Genomic DNA, 22870 nt, shown 5'->3' on the forward strand with positions numbered 1-22870 from the left:
AACTTGCCTGTCTATAACTGTAAAAAAATTGTACAATAATAATGATAATGAACTGGTGCCCATCCAGGATTTGTTCCAGGCTAGTACCAGATACTTCCACTTCCGCATGACTCTTAGCTGGATAAGAGCTTTAAAGAATAAGTGAATCATAAAATAGGTTGATGGAGCATAGACATCCTATTGTTGATTTCCTTTGTGGTCACCCCTGAATCAGTAAAAATGACTAAAAATGATAAATGACACTAACTGTCGAAGGATAGAAAACAAACATCTCGAAAATTTAATATATATGCAGGAAACAGTGGAAAAGATTTTGGAGGTTGTATTTATACATCCTACTCATTTTTCAGAAATGTGCCCAAGGGGTTAAAATGGCAGCTAGAGAATCTTGGCTGATAAATATAAGACAGGAGTTGTGCAAAGAAGGTGTGATTTGTGCAAAGGTTTTTTTTTATGATTGCATTTTTATTGAAGAGAATAAATGAAATATAAAGAGAAACTGTATGTACGAAAGATAGCCTCCCAAGTCCTTTGAGGGTCATCACTAAGAAAAGAGACAATGACTAAATGGGGCCTAAGTGTCTAATCCAAAAGGGCAGCAGTCCAGAGCCAGACAGTAAAAGAAAGGTAACAAGCTTGATGACTGAAAGCCATTCTCTGATGTTGGGGTCAGACGCTAAACGAATCCTCTATGTGAGAAGAGTCAAGTTCTGGAAAGAAGATATCTAAAAGTAAACAGAAAAAGAAACGGATGATTTCCAGTGAGAGGCCACTGCCAGTTTGTCAGTGATGGTACCCAAGAAGAACAATTTCTGCTGGGTTGGACTGGGAGAAAATGTGGAAAAGACAAGAAGAAGGAAAATAGAAAGAGAGAGAGAGAGGATCAAAGAGAGGGAATTCAAGACACCGAGCCAATAGGGCGTGACGGTGGGACTGCAGGAAGTGATTTAGTTACAAAATGTACATCTTAACGAACATCTATCATGACCGAGACTACCCAAAACATATCTGGGACAAAATTCAAACTGTGAATCATGCTATCAAGAGTATGTCATGGGAGGCCATATATTTTCAGAATACCCTACATTCTTTTTTTTTGCCATACATTTTTTTTTTATTTATAATTACTGCAGACCCTCTTGATTGCATTTTTCGGAATAATATGTAATGGGACCACATTCAGTCATAAAAATTCTATTATGATATTAAATGGGGTACCTGCTGCTGCCCAGGATGGAGTAAACTGCATGCGCAGTCACTAAATAAACCACTTACAGGCAGCAACTTTGCATACGGTATGTGCGCCAAGTCCCAAAAATGCCTCCAAGTGGCACTTTTTTTTTTTTTGTTATTAAAAGTCAGGTACAATCACTAAATAAAGTTCCCAAAAGGGAAAAATTTAGGAAGAAAATAAAGCTTATGGTCTTCCCTGTACAAATGGGAAATCTGTCTTTAAAGATCTTAAAAGATCTAGGTTTCTCTATGACAAAGAGACCAACACTTTTTCAGAATTGGACAACTTTTTATTTTTTATGTTCCAAAGTAAACAAACTGGGCCTCTGTTAACCTATGTGATGTCTTAATATATAAGAGGGACAAATGCATTCTGGGATTTCCGACTACAAAACTTTCTGAACTGAGTGGGAGTTTTGAGTTTGAGATGAAATAAAAATGTATGTTTTGTATAGCATTGGCTGTATCCTTGATTGATCTGTCTCAATTGTCATTTATAAAATCAATAAAGTTAAAAGGGAAAAAGACCAAAAAAATGCTAGAATATATATTTGGTAAACATTGATTATGGGTGGCACTGTGGCACAGTGGAAGCGCTGCTGCCTCGCAGTAAGGAGATGTCCTGGGTTCTCCCTGTGTGGAGTTTTCATGTTCTCTTCGTGTCTACATGGGTTTCCTCCCACAGTCCATTACCATGCCAGTTTGGTGGATTGGCTATACTAAATTGGCCCCAGTTTCTGCTTGGTGAGTGTGTGTGTGTGTTTTCCCTGTCTAGGATTTGTTCCTGCCTTGCACCCTATGCTAACTGGGATAGGCTCCAGCTCCCACTGCGACCCTGTTCAGGAGAAAGCAGTTTATAAAATGACTGACGGTTGATTATAAATCAAGAAGTATTATGCTCACATTCTACACTGTGCCAATGACAACATGTCTAGAATATTATGCGCAGTTCTGGTCACCATACTACAAATCAATACAACAGAAGCAGAGGAGAGCAACTAAGAGCATCCCTAGATTAAAAACATGACTTGTTCTGACAGGCTAAGGATGTTAAACTGCTTGAATCCTCAAAAGAAAAGTCTATATGGGGGGTCCTAATCCAAGTTGTCAATAAAGCTGACAGAGCAGACGTCTTTCAATTAAATAATCAATCATGTACTTTTGGGGACTAGTGAAAATTAAGAGAAAGAGTAATCGAGACTAAATCCATGTAGTACTCCTTCATATGAAGAGCTTAAACTACTGCGTCAAGCAGCTGAAGTGGATTCACTGACAGTTTTTAAAATGACAGTTGGCTTGATTGGTGTCTCTGAATTGGCCAGGCGTGAGTGTCTCCTAACGGGAGTGGCTGATGCATCTGATCTGCTTCTGATGCTTCATTGGTGGGTGGATCCTACAAAGGACTCTAAGTAGATTGTCACTGAAGGAGCTTAACAGATGATGGGCACACACCAGGAAAAATCATCACTGCATGTAAGTGTACCACATTTATATGACATAAAAAACTGAGTCTGACTCATTGTTATTATGAACACAAAAAAGCAGAGAAAATGGATGTATGAATCAATTTCTCACTCATCTATCTGAAAGTTAATTGACACAAACTGTCTAATTCCTGAAAATAATTATTTAAATGCAAGGACTGACCTTTGATAAAGGAATTGGATGAAAAGATGGGCAGCAGCCACAGGCGGCCACACTCCCTGGTGGAACTAACATAGGAAGAGGGTCAAGGTAAACAATTGGCGATGCTCTGCCCATCAATCAACCATCACTGAAGACAATTCCTTACATAATAAGCCCACTCACAAAGTGATTTTCAATGAGCAGCAAATGCAGGCCAACAAAAAGCTTCACTTTCCTTTGTTGTGTAAGTGGTATTCAGCCTATATTTTCTCACCTTCTGTTTAATAGTAGTCATTCTGCACAGTATTTTTTGTATGATTGACAGAAATGTTTGTCTTTGTTAAAGCACACTTCCAATTTCAGAGGTTTATGCTGGTCAAATGTTGTTATCCTATAGGCTTACACTGAGTTGCCAGAGCAGTACTTTTAACTAAACTGCAAAATAAATAAATGTGTATGGGGTATGACAGAATAATAAATAGATATTCTGTAGTGTTCACCTATTCATTCTTCTATTACAAGGTCACTATCCATTTATCCATTCCTCATCTTTTTCTAAACTGGTTGTGGGAAGTCACTGTCTGTCTGACAGCACTGTGTGCAAGGTGGGAATAATCAACCCTGGACAAGGTGCCATTTCTTGATAGAGACAGGCACAGTCACATTCATTAATAAAAGAAAAAATCAGGCCAGTCCATTCATCAATATATTCATTTTCCTGTCTAGTTCAGGGTCACGGGCAGACTGTGCCTGCCCTGGCAGCATTAGGTGCAAAACAAACAACAGACTGGGAGCCTTTACATCACAAGACACAGCAGACCAATTTAGAGTCACCAATTAAATCAACAGGCATGCTGATGTGGTATAGTGAGAATTTACAATAAATGGAGAAAAGACACGGACTCAAGGAGAGTGTGCATAAACAGGACCTAGACCTGCGCTTGCAGTTTGTATACACTGAGCCTTGACACAGATACATCTGTAGTTTAGAAGTTCTTATGAAGAGCTGTAGGCTCAGGTAAATAGGATGGGGACAAAGGAGAGCAGTCTCCACAATAAACTGACTGCCTGCTCAGCATCCATCTTTACCATAATCTCAGAGCACCTCTGTGGTAATTGTAGTGCACAACAAAGTTTCCAAAAAGCTCTCTTTCACACTGTCTTGGCTTTTTACCTTTTTGGTATTGGGTTTCATGACTGAACCTGAAAAGTATATGGATTCGGTTAGAGCACAAGCGGGATCCATTTCCCGTTTTTCACTGTTGCTTTTATACCTTTAGTTTTCTCTATTACAGTGCATGGCTATAGTTGCTATATTTATTTAATAACTAAACTAAAGCTCAAAGGTGCATCTTTTATCAACAAGGAATGCAAACACTCTTTTTACTGATGTACTGTACCTTCAAGTAAACTGGGTGAACAAAACCCTAAATTTCCTTCATTGCTTTTACAAAGACCATCAAGTACAAACCTGTTAAGTTAATTCTTTACTGAATTGTCCATCATTTGATTAAACTCATATCACAACAGACCACAGGTAAATATGCAGACTCTCAGTAGAACAGTTAAATATCCTGGTGCTGATAAGAAAACAAAGTACAGGAAGTATTGACAGACCACAAGTCACAAATGTATATTGTGAGGAGAAGGGCTGAACACACATCAAGGAGACGGGGTAGCTCCTCCGAAAACCCCCTCTTAAACGGTGATTCAATGGGAAACAAATACTGTACAGTTTATTACCTCCTCTTTGCTCGATCAGCTGCTGTCTTGCTGCATGTCGCGCAGCGCTTCAAACGTTTAAAAGGCTGTACAGCAGCTGTTTGTTTGTCTCACTGCCTTGTCTCCCCCAGATATCCTCTACTCCTGTTGGAGCTCCCACTCCCGTGACGCGTCCCCTATGAAGAGGAAGGTTTTCTATTCTTTTAATTGAACTCTTTCCGTCTCTAGAATCTCCTGTGTGTATCTGTGCAACTCTGTGACCCAATCGTGACAATATGGACAGTCCCCAAGAATTCAATGAAGGAATAACAGGCAGAAAGGAGAAGAGGCAGGTGTTTTGGTCATAGACGGAATCTTTACACCTCACACAGGTTAGAATTATTGACATGTATCATTGGGCTAGTGAGTTGTGGGTCAGACTGATTTCATAACGGAGTAAATTCAGTTACGCTTTGTACCACTTAAATACACTGAGCTGCTTTCTGGGTAACAGACTAGAGGCCATGCCAGTCTGCTGTGTAAACGTTACAGTAGTTAACCCTCACTGGCAGGTCACTCAGCACTAATCCATCCATACTACTCAAGGAAGCCCAGTTCAGAAATACAGGTTTAGCTATTTGTGCAGAGGGAATGAGCGAGACCAGGTACTCAATTTGTAATTAAACCTTACGGTGCGAGCCCTAGCGCTCCCTTATTTAAGTCGCTGATATCCAATTGCCTATCTGCCTGGTTAGTCGAGAAGACCCATGTCAATATAGAGGAGAACAGTGCTGATGCTGACATGAGCTATCTAAAAGGAGTATTTGGCCTTAGCTGTCTCAAAAATTTCAGTGCTTCATTCTTTGTTTGGGAACACAACCAATACTAATGCCAGTCGCCACAGCCCAGTAGGTCTCTTACCCCTTGGTACTCATCAGTCCAATAGCTTTGGGACTCTGAAGCCTTTAAGTGTAATTTAATCAATAGTTTAACGGGGGTGCATGGCTCATACAAGTTCACATTAGGAGCTTTGTGGACCGTGACTTGAAAGCGCTGATGTGTTATTCATTGAAGCAATATGTCATTTTTTATAACATTGTACAAAATTAAATAAAATTATTATCTTTCTCTTTACCAGGTACACCCTCTTTTGTATTATTTTACATTTTAAAATTGTTTGTTTGTGGCTGGGTGAAGGTTAGTCAATGTTGTAAAAATGCTTCAATATGTAATGCATTTTAAGAGCAGTGATCACAACAATATATGCTTTGCATGCATTAGCATTATTATTAGCTATTAAACTGCTGATACTGAACCACCTAAAACTACTAGTACAGGATGGCACACAAAAAGTAACCTTGAACACGAGAAGGTTTTTGCTCTAGATCAGCTAAAGATATTAGAAAGCCAAGTGCACGTTTTGTTAGTTCCATTACGCCATATGCATGCTAGAGAGAAGACATCTAGTATTCAGTAGAAACACATATTTCAGTTATGGGGTTCTGTGTTCAAACAAGATCCTTAGTTGACAAAAGAGGTATTTGTAGAACAATATCCTATTGTGAGAGCTCCTGTGAAATTCACAGTTAAGCAATTGGTGAAAAGGTGGCATACTGCTGGTTTGGTAATCAATGCGGTCAACTAAAGAACCCTTGTGTCTGTACCCCAGAGGTTGTCCTCATTATTTGAAACAAGGATTATCAGAATCACTCCATGATTTAATTTCTACTTTTCCATGAGCCATTCAGGTAGTTTTAGTAGGCCACTACCAATAACATAATTATACTTCTCATAACGTAGAGGCAAGTTAAAGAGTTAGCTGCATATGGACTGATGGACTAGCAGGCAGGACTGTTACCTAAAAGCCCAAGTGCCTCTAGGACTTGCGCTGTGTCTGTGGACACCTGTGAGACCTTTTTTTAAGACTTCTTGAAAGATAAATGGTCAATGGTTGCTTAATTACTCCAGCTCTTGCTTCTTTAAAACGTCATAGTTTTTCTTTTCGATTTGTTGCAGCCATGGGCGTGTATAATAACATGCAAAGTCTTCATTTATTAAACAATGAATGAGGCTATTTACCTATTATAATAATTGGCTACGTCAGTCTTCATTCTGTAATGGACTGTTTAGGATTCTACTCTAAGGTCAGTGGCACAGTGCTATTGCTGCCTCACAATAAGGAGACCAGGGTTCATGTCCCAGGTCCTTCCTGAGTGGAGTTTGCAAGTTCTCTGTGCATCTGACTGCAACTGGGAGCACTCGTTTCCACCCACAGTCCAAAAACATTGTGAACTGGTAATGCCAAATTGGCCACAGTTTGTATGTAGGGGGTTTGTGCGTGTCTGTGTGTTTACACTCTGATGGACTGGCATCTTTTCTGGGATTGTTCTTACTTTGCACCTGATGATTGCTGGGATAGGCTCCAGCAGCCCCACGACCTTGCCCTGAATAAGTGGGTTAGGAAATGGATGGAATGGAAGGACGCTAAGAGCCATTCTTAGAAAGTTCATTTTAACTTCAAATGAACATTTGTTTAATTAAGATAAAATATATGGTGTTGCATCGATATATACAATACATAAACAGATAATGGAAAAATTCTCTTTTATCTCCTGTAAGTTAACATGTAAATACCTGATATTGTGTTATAATTCGGTTGAAATTAATTCAATTTAATAGCAAATTAAGTTCAGATTAAGTTTTTCTTTGCAAATGGCAAAGTATAAGCGCATACAGTTTGCTCTCTGCACGTAGTAATGTGCACATTATTGTCATGTAGTAATGTAGTAACATACAGTACATTCACCCATCCATCCGTTTTCTAAACCTGCTCAAATCTGAGCAGGGTTGTGTGGAAGCTGGAGCCTGGCACAGCAAGCATAGGGCACAAGGTAGGAACAATCCCTGGACATGGGGCCAGTCCACCACTGGGTCAACGCAGACACACACACACACACACAAACACACACTAGGGCCTATTCAACACTGCCAATTCACTTTACCTGCTTGTCTTTGCATCATGAGGAGAAACAGGAGCACCCAGAGCATGAGACTGACATATTACAGATAAGAAATGCTTTTCTCTTTTTATATGCGATTTTGAATGTCCCTCTTAACTTGCATGAACTGTTTTTATTTTGAATTTCACTAAAAAATAAAGATACCGTGTATATTCACGTATGAGTCAGGTCTTGAAATGTGAAAAATCGATCATAAAATCGGACACCGACTTATATGCCCGTTCAAAAATACAACACTTTTTCTACATCTTCCTGCCTCCTCCAATCGCACACCAGTTTCTCAGACACATCGAATTTTGTCACAGCAGCACAGCTACAAATTTCTTTCGCCACTTCAACGACTTTTAATTTAAAACCAGCTACATATTTTCTTCTAATCAAACACTATGTATCAAATATGTATGAGGGTGTGAGATACAAAAAACACCAAACAGTACAAATTTACCTCATAATAGTTCAGGTTTAACTGTGCGGTCGCGTAGGCACAATACATAGAAAAAAATGCAGTTACTCTCTCAGGGGGGCTTTAACATATCATAATCTCTTGGACCAATCGCGTGAGTTTTCCGCATTCAGCTTATATGACTGACATTATAAAATACCGGAAATTATACGGTAAAAATCAAGTCCCGACTTATCCGCGAGTATATACGGTACATGGACTGTGGAATTTGTTGTGTTAATACTTTGTGCTTTAATCTTTGCCATTTCAGTAGCTGTAGAGTTTTTGAGAACACAAACATCTGCAGCAATATCTGCTATCAGTTCATACTGTCAGTCTGCCACTGTGTACTGTGATTTAAGGGTTATGTTAAGTACTTTCTTTCCTTCTGCTTTATTATGTATTTCATTATTTTGCTTCAGTTTGTACATTTGTTTTTGTTGCCAAGTATTGTCTTTAAAAGTAGCAATTATGAAACAAAAGTGGATTGAATGACGAGTGTAATTGTTGATAGAGGTTAGAGCTTCAGAGTTCTTCTTCTCTTCTGAAATGCCAAAGTTGCTCTCAAACGGAACACCTCTCCCCTTGTGAAGGAGAGCAGACACCCTTAGGAGGTAAGGACAGGGGGAGACAGCTTTTACAGGGCTTTATCGCCCCCAGGACACTAGATGGCAGTGAGCCCAGGTTCAGGTTCCCACATGGGTGCCTGCAGAGCATGGCAGGTATTGTAGTCCCAGCCGGGGGGCAGCTCTGTTGGGTTATGTGCGGACTGCCAGGAGGTGCTGCAGGACTGGGGAGTCCCTGTGTCATGGGGTTTCTGCCTCACATGGAAGCGCTGACAAACAATGTGTGCAGAAGATTGGCACTGAAGAAAGGGGACTGCCTACCTCACATCACGGAGTCGAGAGGTGGTGGACAAAGCTTACATGGAGGTGTGGAGGAGGCAGAGACCAAGACAGAAACAGAAAGAAGACAAAGGAAAAGAAGAAAAGTGCTGAGTGCTTTATTATTGTGCATGTTGTGACTGTGCTTATTGCTGTGGGAAGCTCTTGCTTGAGATGTTTTCTGAATAAAAACCCTTTGTGTGTGCTGGCCTCATGCCTTGTGTCTCTTTGTGTCGGGACTGGGGAACTGTGCAAACCCTGGTAGCCACACCCGATTATCCATATGACCTTGATGGGTGTCATTAATGTTTAGAGTGTCCACAGACAGAGTAACAGTTATGTAGTAGGTGACCATATTTTTCTGAAAGGAAGGTTTGCATGAGTGTGTATTACAATGAATGGCAGCCCATCTAGGACATGTTACTAGCTCGCACCCTAAGTGTTCAGGATAGTCTTAACCTCCCTGTTGTCTGTAAAATTGGATCAACTTGGTTAAGATGACTGGATGATTGTGGCCTTGTTTCCAGAGGAGGCCCACACAGACTCAAAGAGAACATGCAAACTCTACAAAGAAGGCATACCAGCCAAGTACTAAACAGAGGCTCCAAGTGCTTTTTATTTTTACAGAAATGTTATGTCATATGTCATGTAATTAACTAAACAGAATGCCTAGGATCTGATGCTGCCTTGAAGACAACACCAAAGGGATAAATGAATATGCACAATAAAGCAGAGCTTGACACTTACAAAGAAATGTTGAAAGCAAATATTTCTACAATAAAATCTATCATGCTAGTATGAGTAATTATGAAGTGTAGTTATACCATCCTAATAATATAAAACGATTTTCTATTGTATGTTTTTTTTTTTTTGCTTGTCATTTAATTCTGAGCTCAAATAAAGCATCTTTAAGGACTATTATACACATTCACAATTCACAAACCCTGCACATGTGAATCATAAATTGCTAGCAATCTAGGGCAGACATCAAGTGACAGCATTTGCAAGGGCTCAGTGAGCCTGTAAAATGAAAAAATCAGCACAGACAATAGAGCCGTTTCAAAGCCTCAAGTAAAATATCAATTTGCTGGAAACCCTCCCAAACAATGGGCACCCTCCTGTAAGCTGGGCGTTGCTGTCAGCTTGAGTGATAATAAAAATGACAGAGATTGTGAATGGGGCACCAATCTTCATTGATTACAGTTTTCTTAAACTACTGCACCACATTCCAAATTGCTAAAAAGCTAAATTCATCAAAACGAAAAGAAATTAATGCAAATTAATGCAATCAACAGAATCACAACATGAAAGCACAAAACCGGAACGTTTCTTCTACACGTTGTCACTACCAGGTCTCGCTCCTTGCATTACCCGCCCTGGGGCTACAGCGGTGCACACTGAAAATAGGCGTGAGGATGACTGTTCTCTTATAGCGGCCACCAGAAAGAACTAGAAGGAGTTTTTTAAGACTTCCAGTTACACCTCTGATAGGAAGCATAAAAGACCAGATATCAAGGTGGACAAAGGTTCGCTTTACTTGCACCCCAGAACACCATCTCTGCCTTAGAGCATTCCCCAGGAATCCTAGAACCAAAGACAAGAAATAATCTTGAAGGACATTAACAAGTAGGGTTTTGTGTTGTGTTTAGATTAAATATAAATAGATGAGGAGATATGTTACAGCTCTTACTGGTCACCATCACCATCCTGGAGGTACCAAGTGGTAGTTTTGCGTCCTCTTGGTTTTGACAAATGGATTTTGAGCAATTTAGATATGCCTGTCTAAAATCTGACTTGCATAGTGAGTGCAAATGTTGCCTTGCAGTACAAGGACCTCAGTTCATTTCCAGTTCCAGTAACTATCTGGGTGAGGCTTGCATGTTCTTGGGATTTAGCCAAAAGAAGTTAGTCTTATTTTAACTGGTCTCGCAAATCTGTGCATTCTTTCCATGCTTGCATCCAGTTTTGTAAATGATAATGCTGGGATAGGTTCTAGTTCCTCACAATCCTATAATTGACTAAGAAGAAATAGAAAATGGACACATGTTGTGTAGTAGAAAAAGAAAACAAATTATCTGCTTTCTTTGAGGAAGCCATCAGATTAGAGTAAAAAAATGCCTAACTACTGACCAAGCAATGTTCATACAAAGAAGGGGTTCTTAAATGTAACTAGAAACACTTGGAATTCTGGTCCTTCCAAGATTAAGGTTCTAGTCCCAGTCATTTGCTAATACCAGCAGTTCCCATTTAGTGGATCATGGACTTGTCATTCTTCTTCCAATCACATAACTGGCTTCTGTGATTTGCCTCACGCTCGGCAGATGTCTTTCTGCACTGTCACCTTCTCAATTAGTTTGCCATAAGTAAGATGCAAACTGACACAAACTGCAATAACTTTGCAGAGGTTGCCACTCACACCGTGTACCATATTATAAGCTTTTGAATAAGACCAAGATTAAGGTGTTAGCCCCAGTGGTTCTTGACTAAATAGATGACGGACAGGCACAACCATTAGCATATATGCAGTATATATTAGCATAGTTACAAAACTAATAATATTATTTGATAATTTCATACATTGGTCCATTGTCTTAGTCTGCATTTTCTATTACAGGAAAACAGGAAGCTGGAGCTCAACACAACAGTAGAAGTAGCAGTCCAGGAACCAACTTAGGATGGGATGACAGTCACTGACACACTCACATTTGTTCTTTTTATAGATGCAAATTCATAACCCACTTGATCTTTTTGGGGCGAGTATCAGAGCCTATCCTGGAAAACATTGGGCTCAAGGCAGTATGCAGGCCTGAAATTCGATACTGCATGATCGACTCACAAACACACCACCATGGGCCCACAATTAGCCTAATCCTTGGACAACAGGGAAGCAAATCCAAATACCTCGAGTTCACTGATTTCTAAATTCTTACACTACCCAGCACACATAATCTTTATTTATTCTCAATAAATCATTCTAGCCCATTTATGAAGCAGTCAGTATGACTGCCCCATCCAGTTTTATCTTACAGGCAGTTAAATAAATATGTAAATATTAAATCACACTTGAATCCCTATGTAGTATGGTTTTCAGTAAATTGCCCCTGTTATTAGAGAAAGTTCAGTTCAAAAGGTGACCAAGAAAAAATAAACACATTTCAAATCGTTGAAAGCATGTTTTATATTCCAGAGCTGGTACAGTGTGTTAAGTACAAGCAAACAAATAGACTGGCAACCACATTAAAAAGCCATTCATATAATCTTAAAGATACTTCTAATCTAATCCCAAATAAGGATGCCATGATTCATCAGTAGTTGGTGCCGCTGCCTTTCATCTCCAGGGCTGTGAATCCTGGGCCAGTCACTGTCTTTGTAGACTCTGCACTTTTCCCCATCCATGTCTTTGTGTTCTCCAGCTTTATATCCCAAAAAATGCAAATGCTGGCACCAGAGGGTGCTAAAATGGACTGTTCAGGACTGGTTCAGACTGTACAAGTGGGCTTGTTATGTAAATGGATAAAAAATACCAGGCATAAAAATCTGAGAAACCTGCACCTTCAACAGCTGTGAGTTACCATTCAAATAAGCAATAAACAGAACAAAACATAACAATGGATGTTTACCTACGGGTTGGTCACATTGAGCCAGAATTATCTGTAAAATATTCCAGGCCTTTAAGCCATCAGCCAATAAAAATCAACATAATGTGTACACCATTACTGACATGCTATAAAACAGTACCATCCTAATAGCATACATCAACCTCCATTTTATCATTAGTTTTGCCAGTGAGAAGTGCCCCATTGTATTTGTAATTATACAGCCCTTATCATGTCAAACCATTTTCACTGAGAAATCCTGAAAAGTGCAGCCTGTTACATCACAAAGCCTAGTGACTGTTTTTGTTGGCCACCACCTCTTTGAAATGTGCACTACAAGCAATTATGGCATTCTTGCCTGTCCGTTTAACCCCTGACTATAACAATTACCTAAGCTTACAGGCAGGCCTATGGTCCTAAAATAAAATGCAAATAAAAATTAAGTTAAAGACTTGTTGATATTTCTTATGTTTTCTAAATAGTAACACTTTTAGTTCCTCTGGAAGTCATAATGTATTTTATAACTTCTGGTGGCTGATCTAGAGCAAGCGGGACTTTTCTGTTTTGGCAGTACATTCAAAATACAGCTTGACATCGATTATATCACTGATATAACTTTTCTAGGTAGTTGTCTTTAAAGACGCATTGATGTAAGTATGTAAAAGAAATGTTTTCAAATGGTTGAAAGTTTCCACTTTTGACAATCTTCTCGATGGTGGCTGTGCATTCAGCCTTTGAGGCATTTGTGCATTCCGTGTTTTGGACTTTGTCTTGCATGCCTATGAGCCACTGTGTTTGTCTGCAGCCCAACTGATCTATAGTAAGGATTTCTTCTTGCTTGTCATCTTTCTCAATCTTTGTCCCTTAATCACCTACTGTGATTTGCTTGACACTCAGAATATGTCGCTACCCTTCTTTCTCTTCCTGCCATTATGGTGGTTATCAGCTGGCCTGTCAATTTCTTAACTATAAACACACAAGCACAATTTACTTTGCTGTTCTTTATGAATTCTGAACATGTATTTGACAATCTTCTAGACTGTTGTCATGAATTTTGGTTGTCATTCATGCATTGTGTATCCTGCACTTGTTGCTCTGCAGATGCCACTGCTCTTCTTCTTCTGTCCATTAAGGTGTTCTTTATCATGTAATCAGAATCTGCATTTTTTCTGACACTCAACAAATGTTGCTGCTCTTCTTTTACTTTCTGCCATGTCACTTACTCTTAAACCCATGACCACAAGTCACTTTACTGAGGTTATCGCTACCTACATTGTTTTGGATTTCCAGAATGTGCCAGGTCAAAAGCTTGGATTAAAATGAAGATCAAGGTCCTAGTCCCAATAGTTTGAGTGTAATTGCTTGACAGATGGTCTGACCTTAGCATTTTATATCTATAGATTGTGACAGTGAATGGAAAATTAAATTGGGGACAGACGGTGTAAAGCCTTGTTATACTGCAGTGATGACAAAAAGTTTGAATACAGCAACACTAATCCCTGAGCAAAAGAAGTTGTGTGTGTCTGTGGTGGAATTTGATCCCAGTTTGGGAATAAGCTGCAACCCTAACCCTCTGAAAAGCTTCACTATTTTGTTCTTCTAGGGTGTTGCTTTTAACAAAGGTTTTGCCTTTTTAAGCTGATTACCCATTTACAGAAAAATACGATGTAGCTAGAAAAGCCAATTCATAACTAAGTGACTGGAATGTGAAGATGTTTTTAGGCAGCGTGCGTAATGGTTAAAGCTTTGGACTTTAAACTTCAAACCCTGAGGTTGTGGGTTGAAATCTTGCTACTGACATTGCGTGATCATGAGCAAGTCACTTCATCTGCCTGTGCTACAAATGGAAAAGCAAAAGAAATGTAACCAATAGTATCTCAAATGTTGTAAGCCACCTTGAGTAAAGGCGGTAGCCAAATAATAAGAAACAAGAGTTTTATTGGCAACTTCCTGATTTGTTTCATTGTAATCAAAAGTGTCAGTCACAAATTCAGCGCATACAGGGATTTCATCAGCATAGAAAGTGAACACATTTCAGGGCTACAGAGGGCCAGATGTAATTCTAGTTGCAGTAGCTGACAGACAGATGCAAACCATGTACAGGGAGGCAGGTCTATCGTAGGGCCCCCTCAACACCCACAGCCAGTCTGGAATTGCTGATTACACTAAGCCAAGTATCTAGAGGAAAACCCATGGAAACATCAAAAGAACATATTAACTCAACAAAGACATGGACTATGTTAGGGATTGAAACGCAAGATACTACAATCATAGAGCAGCACATATCATCACAGTCCATTTTCAAACAATCAATTACAATTTTTATTACTCCACAACGATAACTGTCACATTACACAATCAGCATATGGGGAGTATTACATGTTAAGGTTGTATACTAGGGCCATTAGTTTGGTTTTTATAGCAAATCATTTTATACAATTTTTCTGCAACTCTGCCCAACAAATGAACACATTGCACAACTTGTGTGAAATATGAAGTAAAGGGAGTTTGTTTCTTTTATCTGACTTTGATTTGGAGGCAAAGTCTTACCTTGAATGTGTGTAACACGGTGAGGATGAGGATTGTGTCTTGAGAAGAAGGAGTGATGGCTCAACATCCCAAAACGAGGAGTTCCTTTAGATGCCGGCCTGACAGCATTATTGTGTGAAGAAGGGGCATTTTGTTCATTTGTAAGTTTCAGTGCTTGCTTTTGATTAAAGGTGCTTGATACCGGATCCTCAATTTTCTTCATCCTTTCTTTTACTGATGTTTTCAGTGCACTTTGACAGAATTAGAGAACACATTTAAATCAGTGGAGGTGGTAGTAGTTCAAAGTAATAGTTTTTATTTCAAGCAGCTAATGTTCTCTCTAATTAATAAGTAAAATATTACAATAGTCATGAAAGCACACTGTAAAGTTCACCTTTGAAAATATTAAATACTGTTACAGTTATTGTAGAGAAAATGGCAATTCTGTTATCTGATTTGATGGAGGAGAATCACAAAATACAGTAAGTTCTGCCCAAAATTATGATATTTCATTTTAGTACATTGGTCATTGCTTCATGTAGAGAATTTCACAATGAATGGTATCTCAAAGCATTCCACGTGTACTTATAAATACTGATTTTCACTTTCTCAACCTTAAAACAAGGAAAAAGGGTGAGGCAATGGTCAGATTTGAATTCAAGTTAAATTATTTAGAAATCTGACCAAACTGTTGATAGATAAATGAAAGGCCAGAGTCCATTATGTAGAAGGCTATTTATTTATTCATTTAGTGAATGCAGAAAACTAGACAAGCAAAATATATCATTTATTCTCTTTAGAGACTTTTCCCTTTAGGTTGATGGGCAAAAGAAAAGGTCGACTAGGACAAACAAAACTAGAAAGTGGTAGCACAAGACAACCTAATGTGTAAAAATTAATGTCTTGCAAGTCATGAATTCACAACATCAGACTTGCAACATCTTGTAAACACCTGGAATTTGCACTGTAGTCTCATACTCCATAATAATGTTTTTATGCATCTACCCCTTGCTCTGTATGAGTGTCCTCATCCACTGGCTCATCCCTCAGGTACGTTATTGGCAGTAATGGGTTCAAGAGGTTCCTGGGATGCAACCAGTAGTACAGAACCAACCTGCACTGTCACAGGAGGGGCTTGGAGAGAAAGCATTGCTTTTTCTTATTTATCCTTTATACCTAATAACCGTAAGTGCCAACATAACATTAAGCGTCATAGCCATAACACATGACAATATTATGAAATCTAGGACAAAGCTATTATATGTAACAATGTACTACCTTAACCTAAGACTACAAAATGTCAACAAAGTTCAAAAGCAATGGTTTTATGACCAAACAGTGAAATTTGTGAGCTGGAATGTCAAAGGTCTCAATCATGAATTCAAGAGAAAGAAAGTATTCTCTTACTTAACAGGTTTAAATACTAAAATAATATTTTACAGGAGACTCACTTAATAAGTAACGACCAGGGTTGATGGGCAATTTATTAAATACTTAAATTATTAAATAATTCTGATATTTATACACCTAATATAGATGACAGAGATTTCATCCAAAATGTATTTGCATCTATTCCTAATGTGAACACTCATAAAATTATAATGGTGGAGTCGTTAATTGTTTTAAATCCAGAACTGGAAAGATCTTCAGCTACAGCGGTGATAACATCTAATACTGAAGAAACAAAATGTATTCACAATGAAACTTCATATTTATTTCTCACTTACTTTTGCTTTTGAACAACTAGAGAACAATTCTTGGTTTCTCCTGCCATGTTTATATTTCACCTTTTGATATAAAGGCAGGCCTGTAGAAAAAAAGAAAAGATGTGCAATAAGGTATAGGGTGACACTTCAAATAGGAACACTGATTTATTTGGAGGTTTTTGACTGTACTTGAATACTCCTTTGCCTCTTCAGTTGGTCTTTACAATACAGTAATGTTAAAAGACCAAATGCCGTATTGCAATTAAGTATTTTTGTTTTGTCTGAGTGGGAATGAACATTTTTTTTGCAGAAGTTCTAAAATAATACACCTATTATTTAAAAACAGATCTTAGGATAAAATTGGATGAGAACAATAGATTCAGTCCAACATACTGTACAGTGGTTGTGTTGCTTTTTTTTTTAAATCAAACATATTGGTGAAGCTTGACCTCTTCTGTCTAAATGCATGCCAATTCTCCATGAACACTACTGTACTTTTCAGCTGGTTCTTTATTATTTTAATATTTTTTTTTAGATTTTTTTAATTTGCCTCTAATACATGTTAAGATAACTGACCTATAGTTACCAGAGCCATCCCAATAACGTTTTGTATAAATGAACAACATTTGCTTAGGGACTTTCCCTAATATTCAGTGATTTGTGAAAACATAGATATTTTCAAGATAAAGAATGTAGTAATTGGCATCTAACCCATTAAAATTTTTGTGGAATTTTTCATATATTAATATTTACATGTACATGACACACATTGGTATAGGTATAAGGAGACCATGCAGCACAATCACTGCCTTTCACTAGCATTGCCCCAGCTACTCATAGTAGCCTGCAGTGCTTGTCTTTTGTTGTAACTTTATATACTGCAGGGGTGTGGAAATCAAATTTTTTTCAACTTGTCCACGGACAAGTAAACTTAGAAAATCCACTTGTCCGCCAGTTAAATTCACTTGGCCATAAACAAATAACAAAAATGAAAAATAGTTTATTTTTTCTGATCTCTTTTATTGATACCAAAACTGCTTTCCATTTTACAACTGAAAAAAGTTCTTTCAGGGAGTAGTATTTTGCCTTAGAGAACTCTTTACTAAATTCATATTAGAGAATAATCTCTCACAAGAAGCTGTGGAAGAAGAAACTTACTTTTAGACTCACGCTTTGACATAAAGGCAATGTGTTTCGCAGACAGCTGATGAGACAGTAGTGTGTGTCTTTTCTGTCAACTTTCTTGCAGGTAAATAATGTGGATGTTTTGTCGGCAATAAGTGGATACTGACGGCAAATTTGGCAAAAAACAGAGTCAGTGTCGTCTGTATTTATCCATGGAAACTCTTTGAGCCATTGCGATTGAAAAGACCGTTTTCGTTTTTTATCATACACACGGTCCCTTTCAGCTTTTGTTTTTCTTTTCTTGCCCTCACTGTCAGGTTTTTCAGGGCCTGTTGTGCCAGTTTTAATCAAGAAGCGATCCATTTCTTATCCACGATGCTACTTGCTTCAGTTTCAGCAACACGCATATAGCGAGAAAAACGTGCTTACCACAGTGCATTATGGGTTACGCAGGTAATTCCTAATGACGTATTTGAAATTCCGCAAGATGGTACATTTTCAAAGAAGTAAATATTACCGATGTTGTCGGGAAAAATAATCGCGTCTAAGTGAAGATTTTTTATAGATATATCATTGCACTTGGAAACCGTTATAATGTTTTCTTCTTTATTTTTAATAAACTCACAGCGCGAAACCAACTTGTTTTATATGAAAAATTCTCTAATCAAATACGATCTATAGACGGCTCATCAAAACTGATGTTGTCACGCAATTCATTTCTTAACTCTTCAATATATCACAACCTACGCGAAATCGCAAATTTCAGGAAAGACTAACTGCCTAACAAACTTTGCTATGGGGTGAAAATATTTGCATTGTAAGTAAAATGATAAATTTTTATGTAGAAACAATGAATTCTATCAATAATATATAAACATTATCGATTATAATGAAAAATCATCAGATTACATCGTAATGATGGCATGAAAAAAATGACAGCATCTCCAAGCGTGTAAATAGTAGGGTAAAATACTTATGTAAGACTGTAAGAGTGCTTCCCCTTTGAAAAATCAGCCGTCATTTTGTAAACAATATTAAAGACCAATTTGAGACGAACATGCCTAAGTAGACTGTTTCCGCACGAAATACGTACCCAAATGTCTAAAATATGAAAGTAGTGGTAAAAATGTGCCCAGCACAGCACACACAGGCCTAATTCTTTTTTCTCCAGAAAACTGCACTTGTCCGTGGACAACTGAAACCAGAAAAACACGCTTGTCCGACAGTCAATTTACCCATGTCGGATTAGTCGGGCGTTGGATTTTCGCACCCCTATATACTACTTTGTTCTTGCGCAGAGGTTTCCCACTTTGTGCTATATTGATGGTGCAGTCGCCCTTGGAACCTCATGTCTAATTAGAATCATATTATAAATGTGTTCCCTAAAAATTATTAAATGAAGTATTATTCTTGTGAATTTATTTTTAGTGTGAAATTAAATTTCAAATATTTTCCTTTGATAGTCACAAACTTTTTGCAGCTTGTGTTCAAATGTGTGTGTGTATACAAATACTGTACAACCCACACACAAAGATACATTGGTTAGCACCTGATTGGTGTACTGTACGTGTGGAATCTGTACCTTCTCCATTGGTCCACTCTGTTTTTCTCCAGTTCTTTCATTTTTCACCTACACCATAAAAACATTCATCAAAGGTTAACTGGTAACTCAAAATTGTCCAGGTGTAGAGAAGGATTGTGTGATCTGTACATTAGAGTGCTCTTCAAACAGCTGATGATGTCTTGGGGCTGGACCTTGTCTTGTGACCGATAGTATAATTGGGGAAGACTCCTGCTCATTCTGACCTTGAAAATGCTTTCGGTATGATCAATATATGGATGAATCCCTATTTTATATTTTCAAATCTGATTATCAAGTTTGTGTTTGCCTCCAATATCTTCCTTTGCTTAATTATGCCCTAAAGGTAATCCAATTTAGCTTTTTTTGTGGTGTTATTATAGCAACGTCTGTGTTTTGAATCCCTTTGTCTGGCTAATTACTCCTTAACATTACATAGCTACATATATATATATATACATCCATATATATATATATACATCCATCCATCCATCCATTTTCCAACCCGCTGAATCCAAACACTGGGTCACGGGGTCTGCTGGAGCCAATCCCAGCCAACACAGGGCACAAGGCAGGAACCAATCCTGGGCAGGGTGCCAACCCACCACAGGACACACACAAACACTACGGCCAATTTAGAATTGCCAATCCACGTAACCTGCATGTCTTTGGACTGTGGGAGGAAACCGGAGCGCCCAGAGGAAACCCACACAGACACGGAAGGAACATGCAAACTCCACGCAGGGAGGACCCGGGAAGCGAACCCGGGTCTCCTAACTGCGAGGCAATATATACATATATATATCTATATATATATATATATATATATCTATACACATACATATATATATATATATATATATATACACATACACACACATATATTGTATATATATGTCAACACTGTACATATACATAAATACTTTATTTAAGCATACAATAATATACAGCACATATACAATGGTTCTAACCTTTAGATATATAAATATTATTTAACAATCAATCTATGTATGAAATGATTAAATCATTATATATTATATTATATATGCATAAACTTTAAAGGAAGATCAGAAGACAATCATATAAACATGTTTTTAACATTTATGAAAAACTAAAACAAACATATGTTGTTTAATTTCCCTTTCTCCAGAAGCCTAACTGTTTTCATTAAAATATACTATCAAACAGCTGTTTAAAACAATGAAAGGAAATATTTTACAGATTTAAGAGAATAAAAAAGATGCTAACTCTTTGGAAACCAACTTCCTTTCAGATTTTGAAATAATCTTCAAGGATTCAGTAGTTTGTATTTTACAATGAACCTCACACTTACAGCACATGTAGATGAAAAGAAGTCAAACACAAATGCAGTTTTTCAGATAATAAATAAACCTGTTCTCTTCCTGAAAAATGCTTAGATGCACTTTGCAGTATTAGCTGAATAACGGCTGGCATTGAAATCTGAAGGTGTTTTCCTTGGAGGAATAAACAAGTAAATGAATGTACGTTTTACCTTAGAGTTCATGTACTCGCCTGCACTCGGATTCCACTACTTTCTGATGCTAACAGGGAGCTCTGGCTTTTTCTTTTTTGTGTGTGTCTGTGTGCGCGCGAGCTTTTGTTTCTAAGTTAGTTGCTAGGTTACTAAATCTCAACAAATAAAAAACTTTTTGTCACAATGGATATCTCACACACTTAGCATGTTGTATTCATAAAACTGAGTTCCTTTGTGGAATAATTGCAGCTTGGCATTGTAATTACAGGGCAGCTTGCAATGGGTTGCCTTCAGACTTGGAGGCAAACTTTCTAAAAAATAAACATCGAGGAAGTAAAACCAGTCAGGGCAGAGTCAAAGTCCATATTACTGTTTGAATTCTCTGTAGGATTTTTGTTTTGATATTAATTGGTTAAGGACTATGAGACTACCATTGCCAGGAACAAAGTGGAAAAACATCTGAAATCAAATAATAAAGAAATTGTGCTTTTACATAAAAAGACATTTGTGGATATTTGTGAATATTCAATTTTAGAAATTAACAAATGTGTTTTTCAGGTTGTTAATATTTAACTTTCATGTAGGTAGTTGTGTGACTAGAGTAAACAATTTAAACTTGTTCGAAGTATTTAAATATGATCATAAATTGTGTTTATTCTGCATATAGATTGTGTACGTATTCATTGGAAAACTTGAACAAATAATCCTATCATAAATAAACATCAAATAATTCTATGACAACTTGTTACAAAAAATGTCACGCACCATAATACATTAGAATGTTACCTTTAACCCACTTTATATGATGCTTTTTTTATTAAATGGACATATTTTATCATATTACCGTCTAGAATGCTGCTTAACTAATGTATCCTTAGTGTGTTGTTCCATTATAATATCAACTAGGTTGTTTTTTCTTAAATATTCACAAAGTTTTATTTTTTTTCAGTTTGGAGTTGATGCACAACTACTGTACACAGTAGTCCTCTTATTTAAATGTATTCATTTTCTGCCCTTCTGCCTACTTTAGTCTGGTGGTAGTTGCTGCTCTGTATCTTTATTCTCAGAGTGCACCTTCTTTCTCACCTTTACAGGCTGTTGTTTCTGAGCATATTGTCTGTTTTGCTTTCTTTTTTTGCACCTTATTTTTCCTTTGCTAAACTGAGATAACAAAGTAACTGTAATAAGTTTAATTTAATAAAAATAATATTACTATTTTAAAAGACATGGCAGTTTTATACACATCCTATTTTTCATCTTTGATTTGCTCTGAACAAAGTTGTTGTATATATTTTTTTTTTAAATTTTGATTCATACGGTGATTTCTAGGGCAGATATGAGGGCAATGTGTTTGCTGCGTTAAATGGTACACGGGGATGTGATTTATTTGTTCATTCTTGATAACTTATCGAACGCTTTATTTTATTCAATCATTCATTTATTCATTCTGAAAGCACTTATTCTAAAGTGTTCTGGTAAAATGACCCACATAATGTACAATATCGATAGATGGATAGATACAGTAGATGTAAAAGACACTATATGATTGATAGATAGATAGATAGATAGATAGATAGATAGATAGATAGATAGATAGATAGATAGATAGATAGATAGATAGATAGATAGAAAAAACTGAGAAATCACATGTACAGAAGTATTCACAGCCTTTGCTCAATACTTTGTCGATGCACCTTTGGCAGCAATTACAGCCTCAAGTCTTTTTGAATATGATGCCACAAGCTTGGCACACCTATCCTTGGCCAGTTTCGCCCATTCCTCTTTGCAGCACCTCTCAAGCTCCATCAGGTTGGATGGGAAGCGTCGGTGCACAGCCATTTTAAGATCTCTCCAGAAATGTTCAATCGGATTCAAGTCTGGCTCTGGATGGCCACTCAAGGACATTCACAGAGTTGTCCTGAAGCTACCCCTTT

The 22870-nt window shown here is 37.6% G+C and overlaps 1 protein-coding gene across 1 annotated transcript in view; it reads right to left on the minus strand.

Annotated features, from left to right (window-relative positions):
• The window catches only part of tbata (thymus, brain and testes associated), a 55867-nt gene extending 34841 nt beyond the window's left edge, over positions 1 to 21026 (minus strand). Inside the window, exons 1-3 of the mRNA XM_039772863.1 lie at positions 20955 to 21026; positions 16759 to 16838; positions 15053 to 15282 (exon numbers count right to left, since the gene is read on the minus strand). Of these exons, the coding sequence (XP_039628797.1) occupies positions 15053 to 15282; positions 16759 to 16805 (277 nt within the window). The 5' untranslated portion in view covers positions 16806 to 16838; positions 20955 to 21026. The remainder of the gene's footprint in view (positions 1 to 15052; positions 15283 to 16758; positions 16839 to 20954) is intronic.
• Between the last annotated feature and the right edge of the window lie 1844 nt (positions 21027 to 22870).

This window comes from Polypterus senegalus, chromosome 1 (assembly GCF_016835505.1).
Source record: "Polypterus senegalus isolate Bchr_013 chromosome 1, ASM1683550v1, whole genome shotgun sequence".
Lineage (NCBI taxonomy): Eukaryota > Metazoa > Chordata > Cladistia > Polypteriformes > Polypteridae > Polypterus > Polypterus senegalus.